This window comes from Bidens hawaiensis, unplaced genomic scaffold, assembly GCF_021521415.1.
Source record: "Bidens hawaiensis isolate Kalapana, Puna unplaced genomic scaffold, B.hawaiensis_p1.1 tig00062916_1, whole genome shotgun sequence".
Lineage (NCBI taxonomy): Eukaryota > Viridiplantae > Streptophyta > Magnoliopsida > Asterales > Asteraceae > Bidens > Bidens hawaiensis.
Genome location: NW_027501290.1, coordinates 40,787 through 51,315, shown reverse-complemented (window position 1 = coordinate 51,315; position 10,529 = coordinate 40,787). Strand labels below are relative to the sequence as shown.

Genomic DNA, 10,529 nt, shown 5'->3' with positions numbered 1-10,529 from the left:
TCGCATTTAGTAATCGCTTAAGGTGAGTTTATCATTCTCCTATTTTACTCAATTTTCTAAACATTTTAGGAACATATGCGTATGTATTCGTATTTCATACTATATACATATATATTCAAACAAATGCATACGTGTTATTGTTAGTGATTTAATCAAACATACGTGCTACTTGCTTACTTGTGTTACCATTCAATCAATCGTATATTGGGATTACTATTCAATCAATCATATAACTGGTGTTCCTGCTCGTAACCAACACGTGATTCGCTTGGCAATGGTCTACATACTTGTTTATGGTTTGATTATATTTACCGCACTTATCACGTTATGCTTATTTATATTGTTGTGTCAAAACTGGTGATATTCCCACTCAACTTTTTGTTGACAAAACTCCATTTTATACGCATATGCAGGTTGCTTCTATTGAAGATTGAAGTTTGGACATATAGACAAGACTTTAGGATACAATCAAGTTAATATTTATTTGAGCTTATATTTGTATATTTAAATTGTTTATTGTATTTGGATATTTTGTGTATAATTGAAACAAAATAATTAATTAGATATTGTCACATTTATATTATGATAGTATCTTCGAGCTATGAGCAATTGGATCATGCCCTGACATTTCCGCCTTAGATTAGGGTTTGACAATCCGCACATCTCTGCCTAGATGTTCAAAACTGGTGGACGCTAACTTGCTTAAGGCATCAGCGGGTTGATTTTCACTCCGCTTGATGTGGACCACTTTGCAGGAAGTAAACTGTTGGATGAGATCTTTGGCCTGGGACAAATATGAAGCCATTACTTCGCATTTTGCTTCATATGTCCCCGAGACCTGACCCGCGACAAGCATTGAGTCTACCCGCGCCTCAAGGTACTTGACTCCTAATTTCTTAGCAATCCTCAAGCCCGCCAAGAATGCCTCGTATTCTTCCTCGTTATTTGTACTTTTGAAATTTAGTTTGATGGTGTACGTGAATTCTTGGCTATCTGGGTTAACTAGTCTCAGGCCTGCACCCGATCCTTCTCCACTAGACGCTCCATCTATGAACAAAGTCCACTTTTGACTTTCTTCTGATGGAACTGGAGGTTGCTTTCGTACAGGCATTCCTGAACTTTTGCACTTGGTACCTCGACGATGAAATCCGCCAACACTTGGCCTTTTATTGCGGGTCTAGGCTTATACTCTATGGAGTGTTCGCCTAACTTGATTGCCCATTTGGCTAATCTCCCTGAAAATTCAAGGCTTGCTTAACACGCTTTTCAATTTCTAATCAGTCAACACGTTAATGGGGTGTCCCTGGATGTATCTTTTCAATCTTCATGCAGCGTACACTAAGGCCAACACTAATTTTTCTAGCATTGAATATCGGGTTTCAGCATCTGCCAAGTTTCTACCGACGTAGTAAATTGGCGTTTAAAGTGTTTTTCGATCCATCAATAGGACCGCCCCAACCGCGATATCTGATGCAGAAAGGTACAAGGTGAGAGTCTCTCTTGCATATGACGCAATCAATGTTGGAAGTTCCATCAAACACTTTTTCACCTCTAGGAACGCTTTTTCAGCCTCCAGTGTCCACTTAAAGTGTGCCTTCTTCAGACAATTGCGCAATGTGGACACAAAGGGATACGACTTAGCGGCATGATTCGCTAGGAATCTGTTTAGTGCTACCAGTCAAACGGTTAGCGTTTGTACCTCTTTGAGTGATGATGGGGAAGGCATCCGTGTAATCGCCTGGACTTTATCCGGGTTTGCTTTGAACCCTTCCCCTCTAACAATTACTCCTAAAAACTTACCCTCCACCGTGCCAAAAGAACATTTCGTCAGGTTAAGCTTCATATTAATCTTCCGCAGGGTGAAGAAGACATCTTCAATATCTCTTAGCATCTGATCTTCCTCCACACTCTTGATGTGTAAGGCCCCGAGCCCCGGGGCCCTACTCGTTGGACTCGATATGCCCAAGACACATATTATTAATTGATGTGGCTAGTATGTCATGATCCAAGTTGGGTCATACCCAATAACAAGCAAGACAAACACCAATCATATTTGTTTATATATGATATGATCATTACAAATAAATATTAACACTTGAGTTATTTAGAAAGGGGTTTCTAAATACAATGTACTTGTGTAGTAAATAAATCATATGGATGGTTTATATTTGAGAGAACTTTACATAGTGTTATTTAAGTTGGTTAAATAACAATATGTAAAACCAAATTACCAAGCATGTCACCTATATGTTTTATAACATAAATGGAAAGTTATAAAAATAACAATAATAATAAAAATGAGAAAGGAAGGGGCCTCCCCCCTTCTCTTGTACTCTTCATTATTTTATTATTATTTTTGAGATAGTGGAGACATGCAATGGTGTGGATTGGTGGACTTGGGTGGTGCCACTTTGAAAGACTTATTATCTTTCTTCCTTTCATTTCTCTCTAAAAACAACACACAAAACACAAGTATACTAGAGGAAAACTCTCTCTACTCCTCTCTTCTTCTCTTGGACGGCCAAGAACAAGACAAGAGGAAAAATCCTCTACTCACTATTCTTCGCTTCCTCTCTTTGGACGGCCAAGGAAATAGGAACCAAGGAGAAGATACAAGTGTTACCAAATCCTAGCTACAAGTGGTGTTTGTTTGAAGCTTGGGGTATGCTAGCTTGAGGAGCTTCATATTCAAGTTCTTGCCTTCTTCAACATCATCTCCTTCCTCTTCCTTGGATTTGAAAGGTAGCTTTAACATGCATGTACTTATAGTGACATGCATGTGTTTGATAGTATGTATTTCGTATTTGGATCCGGCCTTGGGTTTTGCATGTGTAAAATTGGTTTTATACATATCAAATTAACAAGATTTAAAACTTATATCCGCTGCGTTTTGGTAAAATAGGGATTTTATCACTTTGATAATCTTGTTAAAACCCAACACTACTTTAGCGTTGGATTTACTCATAAACGTAGTTTGTTAAGCGGAAGTACATACAAATCGCAACGGAAATCTAAAACATTTTTACTTAACAACTTTCTTCTCTATATATTCTTCAATATGGATAGCCTCGTACGCGCCTCAAGCTTACCACGTCGTCAATAATACCTGCATGCATACTAAAAGTCAGCTACTCGCTGAGTGAGTTCTAACGTTTCTTTCTTTTCTTAAATTTTGAATTAATTAAATCACATTCTTTGTTCATACGAACCGTAACACTCGTCTATAACTAATCCCGTACGTACTTGCTCATAATCGAGCCTTTTATTCTTACTTATAATCGAACCATATCACATTAAATGGATTTTCCATCCTAACTTGTTGCGCGTGCATGAGGCCCGAAGGCTCTACGCACAAACATGCAATCATTCATTCGCATCAATATACATATTATTATTCTACGGAAGTATTTGATAGGACTTGTCCCCTACCTTCTTTCTGTTCTATCCACTGACTTTTACCCATACAAATAGTATCCATAGCTGGACCATACATTCACACAACATATATCTATGCATTTAAAATTATCTTGCCATGCAATCGTACTACATATGCACACATAATTAATAGCTACTGTACTTAGTATCCATAACTGGACCACCTATTCATTTTATCCATAACTGGACCACCTATTCGTTGTATCCATAACTGGACCACCTATTCGTTGTATCCATAACTGGACCAACTATTCATTGTATCCATAACTGGACCACCTATTCATTGTATTCATAACTGGACCACCTAATCATTGTATCCATCACTGGACCACCTCACCATAGTATCCATAACTGGACCATATTATACATATTATTCCAATCAATCAATTCATTGTATCTATAACTAGACCACATTACTATCACAACACATGCCCGAACACAGTATAGGCTTTTAGTCATTTATTATACTCGTGTCTGTGCTTTACCGTTCATAGGACTCTGTTCTTTCTTTAAGTAGAGCATCTGTCTATCGCATACGTGTCTGCATACCACTCATGAGTACTCGTGATGTGGGTAGGTATAAGGTACTACGACCCCCTGATGCCCATATCATGACTTACTCACGTTCGTAATGTATTCTTAATATTTGTAGTTAAATAATTTTATTACTAATCTACGCATTTACTTTCTTTCTTAAAGCATATCTCTTTCATCTTTTTTCTTCTCTCTTGAGTATGCATACAGCCCCAAAACGTTTAAGGAAAAAGGGGGCTAGAATTCACATGTAGTCGATTCCTTTCCAAATTAATAGTAAATCCTTTCTTCAATTGAGCCCGACTAACTGTTAATAACGTACACATATTAATCCTCTATATTTGTTTGCTATTTATTTTCTTAAGTTAACGGGGTTAACTTTTAAGTTAACCGAACCGAACATATAACCTTCTTAAACCGAGCATATTAGTTTAATGTACTTAACCTCATTTATTAACAAACCGACTTCATTAATTTATATTCTTAAGGATCTTTATTATTATCATATATATGTATATATTATTTTACTTATTTCCTCATTATTAGTTTACATTCTTAACGCGTCTAAGAGTCAACGCTTCCTTAAGCGAGTTCGGGTTCACGTCGGGTTTATACTTGACCTTTGCTTGGTTTAAGACCTCATATTTATATTTATTATTGTCATATATATAATTACAAGGTAACATTCGTTAGTGAATTCCTTTCTTAGTGAGTTGGTTGCTCGGTTCTCCTTCTAATCGTATTCTTTGTTGGAGGCGGGTTACGGGTTCTAAGCGAGTTGGGTCTTGGGTTCGGGTTTTGTCTAGGTCTTTTATCTTTGCCTTCTTTTACTTTTGTTATTATGTATGTATGTATGTATGTATGTATGTATTATTAATTCCCAACCCTAGATATTTTTTCCCAAAAAGTGTTATCCATCAAACGCTGGTATGTGGCTCCCGCGTTTTTTAAGCCGAATGGCATCATCTTATAGCAGAAAGTTCCTTGGTCATTTCGAAAGGCAGTCTTATGTTCGTCATGAGCAGCCATCCGAATCTAATGGTAACCTTTATAAGCGTCCAGGAAACACTTAAATCTGAAGGGTGCCACCGCATCAACTTTCAAATCAATTTCTGGAAGCGGATAACAATCCTTCGGGCAAGCTATGTTAAGGTTTTTGAAATCAATACACATGCGCCATGTACCATTACTTTTGGGGACCATCACTGGGTTTGCCACCCAAGTCTAGTACTAGATTTCGCGGATGATCCCCGCCTGTAATAGGTCTTGGACCTGCTCGTTCGTTGCCTTAGTCTGCTCAGGACCCATCTTTCTTTTCTTTTGTACAATCGGTGTGTACGCCGGATTAATCCGCAACCGATGTTCGGAAATCTCCCATGGGAACTCGGTCATATCTAATGGTGTCCAAGCAAAGACATCAACATTATTGATGAGCAGCTATTTCAGGAACACACGAACCGTTTCTAAAATCGTAGGTCCAATGGTTACTGTCTGCTCCGGATACTTTCTGTTAATTATGCACTTTTCCGATTCTGTTCTTACTACACCCTTGGGAATCTTTGCGGGTTTCGACCCCTCTGTCATGAAGCAGTGTTTGTTAACCCGAATAATGGCCACTCTAGTCCGTGTAGGAACCCCGACTGCACCGTGTGCTGTCGAAGGGTTAGCATTGAAATCACCATCGATTCCCGTCCCAAAATGATGTCGTGTTTGGATTTTGCGGGTAGGACCAGAAATTCGACATCTTCTGTCCTTAAATGAATTCCATCAGTAAGCGTGACTGGAAATGTTATGACCCCTTTCGGATGCATAACTTCATACCCGAATCCAGACACTGGGGCATGGATGGGCTTTTAGCGTGCATTGTCATCCTCATCGAGTTGCTCAAAGCATTGTTTGTACATAATATCAAATGTGCTTCCAGTGTCAAGAAGACATACTGGGATCTGTAATGTCCGAACACTGCTGTGATGATTAACGGCTACTTCATGCATGGCCCCTTTTTAACTTTTTGAAACATAACCGGCTCGCTCTTCCACTCATCATCCTCTATTTCCGCTCGTTTGTTTTTTCAGACCGGTCCGCCTTGAATCATGTGAACATTCAAGTCTTTTATCTGCTTCTTCGGCGGACCTTTATCCGCATGAGCTGGTTGCTTCCGTGGTCCTTGTCGAACATTCTTTAACAAATGTTCCAGCTTTCCTGACTTAATTGCAGACTCAATCTCGTTTCTCAAGCTTACGCAGTCATTGGTGTCGTGCCCAATGTCGTCGTAAAATAAAAAATGCTTGTTTCGGTTCAGGTGCGCTCGCCGAGTTAACGGTTGTGGTTTCCTGAACTCATTGTTCTCCGTTGTCAAAATTTCAGACGTAGTTTTTCTCAAAGGAGTCTAATGTTGTTCTTGTTTTCCAGGCTTACGATCTTTCTGTTTCTGCCCGATCAGTGACTTGGCATCAAATTGTTTAGAGGATCCTTTGGGAGGCTGGATTCTACACCAAATCGAGCCCCTTTCCTCCTTCTTGGGGCGGGAGCTTTTGAAATCTGCTTTTGCAGTCTATTTCGCCGTCTCCTGCCATAAAAGTTTCTCAGTTGCCGCGAAAAATTTGGCCACTGACATAATCCCATCCCAGATCCTGGGCATTCCATCTCTTCCAGTTAGGCAGCGGATCAGATCATCACTCCGCACATTTTGCCTAAACGCGCCCCTTAACATATCCTCACTTATACCATCGATATTTAAACTTTCGTTATTGAACTTGGTGATAAAGCTTTCAATAGATTCATTATCACGGCGGACCACATTTAAGATCACTGAAGGGTCGCGCGTATGCTTGCGCTGCTGGCTAAAGTGTTGCGAAAACTTCGCCACTAGGTCATCCCAGCTCTTTATCTATCCATCAGGAAGTTTCTCGAACCATTCCCTCAGAGTCAGGGCAAACATGTGACACCAGTAAGGTAGTGTCCAACCACTTACTCCCCCAACCGCAGTAAAGTTTAATAGGTGATCACTTCCCTAGGTTGCTCGGTATCTTGACATTCATTGGGAAGGGAGCAGTGGCAATGCGAGGGATGAATTTCGATTTCTCTGCAAATGCAGCGAGTCGGTAGGGCTTAGTGAAATCTTCTTCAACATCACTGCAGTATTCAGTGTGCTTTACTAGCGTCCGCACACGACTAGTACCTTCCCTACCGTGTGCGCGACTATCATCGCTCGCATACCCTTCCTCTTGGTAAGTAAAATCTCTTTGCCTCTGGGAAGCATGACTCTGATCATACACGACCCTGCGGGATGGCACCCGCTGAGTTGGAAGACCTCTATCACGACTTCCTTGTTGTTGTCGCTCGACAGATTGTTCGACATCATCCATTTCTGGAATAGTCTGACTTCGCCGAATGGCCGGCGGAGGTGAAGGAGATGGTGAATCATAGGTCAAAGTTCTTGCTTGCAATTGATTGTTCTTCACCATTCTTTCGTCCTCCTTCAACATCGTTGCTCCCGTTGGTACCATCGTCTGGGGTAAGTGTATCTCTCCCAGATCTAGACTGGCGACGAACTCGTGTTTCATCACCTTCAAATATGGGAAACTCTCCGGTTCTGTCTTCCAGAACCAGAGTTTGAGTGTTCCGGCGAGGTTCAACATTTTCAAACCTGGGAAACTTTCCGGTTCTGTCTTCCTGAACCGGAGTTCGAGTGTTCCGGCGAGGTTCAACCAGAACAAGTCCGGCTTCGAAGGCCGGGCAATCGAGAACCTCATTCCGTCTTCCCCTCGCCGGAGTAGTCATAGGAAACTGTTGGTTCTGACTCATCTTTTCAGATCACAAAAAACTTCAAAAAACCGTAAATTGTAGCAGAAACCAGATGGTGCCAATGAAGAAGTAGAGAATCGAACTGGATAGTCCGAATCTACGTTTCCCCAAGTGTGAGTCAATTAATTGTGTGATGAAGTCAGATTCCAGCTAACTGCCTGCAAAACCGAACATCGTGAGTCTCATCACGAGAAGGACAAGATGGGGGGGGGGGGTCTTCCCTTAACCACCCTTCGGCGTGAGAATAAGTACTGTACTGATCAGAAATAAGTACGAATACAAGTAATTGCTCTGAACGTGTCAGAGTGAATGAATACCTCATGGAGATGATTCGAGTATTTATAGCCGAAGGTGGAGGGAAGGTGATTGGTGGAGTTGTCACTATCAAGATATTCCATATCTGCCTGAATGGACACGTGTCGAGCGCTTATAGGATGTGATAGCCTAGCCACGCTTGGGGACGGTTACAATGTGCCTAGATGTCCTCTTTCCATTGGTTGATGTCGCTATAAGGGAATGTTGGGAAAGTCTTCTAGAAGTAGTTTGTTACAACTTCTCTTTCATATCACGTGAGGACCTTGTACGTGTGGGGTCCTTTATGTGGTCCGCGGGTTCCTTTTACAGATGCTCAATGGTGATCTGCGGATTGAGTTGGAGACCCACGAGGCGTATCTCTTAATCCACAGGTAGTTTTACTACCCTACAACTATAATAATCTAATCCCATGTTCGGGCTTTTATTATAATTCAGCGAACTTGCTTCTTTTAATTCATTCGTTTAATAAAACAGTCCACCAAGTAACTTTACTTTAATTCCTTTATCTCATATATATTAAACTAGTTTGAGACCCGTGCATTACACGGTGAATTATTGAAAATTAAAATATTTAAACGTTAAACAAAATACAATCAGTAACACAATTATCATATATTGTTAATACAATTACAACTTTAATTAAAATGACAGGAATTACAAAGCAAAACATTACGCAATGAGTCTACAAATAATAAAAAATTTCCTTGTACACTACATTTGTGGTTGTATTGGTTAGATTACCTTGTTTATCAAGAGTTGGAATCTTGAGCCCAAACCTGCTTGTAACTCTCAACAAGGCGACGTATAGCTGTCTATGTGAGAACACGGGTTCTTTCAAGTACAAACCAACCCTAGATAATGATTGACCTTGACTTTTGTTTATGGTCATCGCAAAACATACTGCAAGGGGAAACTGTCGTCTTTGAAATTTATATGCTATTTTATTGTCTGTTGGAGTCAATGGTAATCTGCCTATATTATTATAAAAATACAAACACCTCTACAAAAACATATAAAAATGATATCTACTACTGCTGCTGCTAATAATAATAATAATAACAATAATAATAATAATACAGTCAAGTATATATGACCAGTTGGATCATGGCTTATGTTATAGGTATGTATTTGAGTACACTACTTGTAAAAGAATACAAGTGAGATTAAAAACACAATTGAAGTACACTACTTGTAAAAGAATAATCGATTACGTAACCATTTGAGAAACTATTAGAAAAGTAGTTAAGAACAAACCATCAGGGTGATAAAACTTCGCTAAACGTCTATACGCCAACTTTATTTCCTCGTCATCAGCATATCCCTCGAGTTCTGCATAATTACATTTCAAATAAATTAAACATATTAGTTTCAAGTCAAAACTCAAAATATAGAGATGCAAATATTCGTAGGGAGAGTAGTCAGTATCCTCTCTTCTAACACAAGTAAACATCAACGCAGCCAAAGATGCAAATATTCCTGTAATAATAATAATAAAGTAAAATGAAATTCATATTGAAAGAAAACCAAACCGAACAGTATAAAGGGATTATCATAGTATAAAGGGATCAATGTAAACCTCAAAAATACTCAAGGGCATTTTAGGAAGCTTTATCTCAATTGAGGTTTTGTGGCCAAAATCTCATCAACAAAGGTCTTACATAAATCCAGAATAAAACTTGTCACAAATACATGGCACGGCTAAAATCGATAAAAACCTAGACCCGCCGTGATAAAAAAACCGACAAAAAAACCGACCATACCCGGAACTGCAAACGACGGCGTCCACCCAAAACCACCACCCGGCTCTAAATACAGCCCACGCGACGCCTGGTCTAAAGATGGCCCACAATTTCCTTGATAGCATTACAAGCGACGGCGGTGGTTGGATTTTAAGGCGACGGTGGTGGCGAGATATTAAGGTGACAGTGGTTTTAGAGAGATTTTAAGGCGACGGTCGTGGCGATTGATTTTGCACAAAAGAGAGAGAGGTGGAACAGAGAGACAGAGGAACGACGTAGCTAGAATTAGGGTTTGATGAAAAGAAAGAAAGAATTAAAAAAAATGGATCCTGTTAGAATTATTGGGACGGGTTAAACCTATTGAGATGTCATTTTATGAAAATGGGTTAAAATTTGTGAGAGTTGCTAAGAAGATATACTAGTACTTATTTATTAGAATAGTAAGATTCAAAATGATGTCCACGTGAGATGTCTACTTGATTTTAAAAAATGAGTCATTTGCTTATTTAATTCTTTCTCTTGAATTCCCAACATTACGTAAGCACCATTCTCCACATTTATTCTTGTCATTCATAATTTAACTTTCCTAGACTTTAGGGGTGTGCAACAGGTCAAACCCGGATCGACCCGGACCGGAACCGGAACCGTGTACATGGAATTTCTAAACCCGGAACCGGACCGTATACAAATGGGTCGGTC

At 39.7% G+C, this 10,529-nt stretch overlaps 1 protein-coding gene across 1 annotated transcript; it reads right to left on the bottom strand.

The window, feature by feature from the left end:
* Positions 1-640: 640 nt before the first annotated feature.
* On the bottom strand, positions 641-1,111 carry LOC143603829 (uncharacterized). Its single transcript, XM_077080516.1, has one exon. It carries the CDS (start codon positions 1,109-1,111, stop codon positions 641-643), a length of 471 nt encoding a protein of 156 aa, XP_076936631.1.
* Positions 1,112-10,529: the final 9,418 nt, after the last annotated feature.

Coding starts and splice junctions, on each gene's coding strand:
- LOC143603829 (XM_077080516.1), bottom strand. CDS start 1,111: ATGCCTGTACGAAAGCAACCTCCAGTTCCATCAGAAGAAAGTCAAAAG.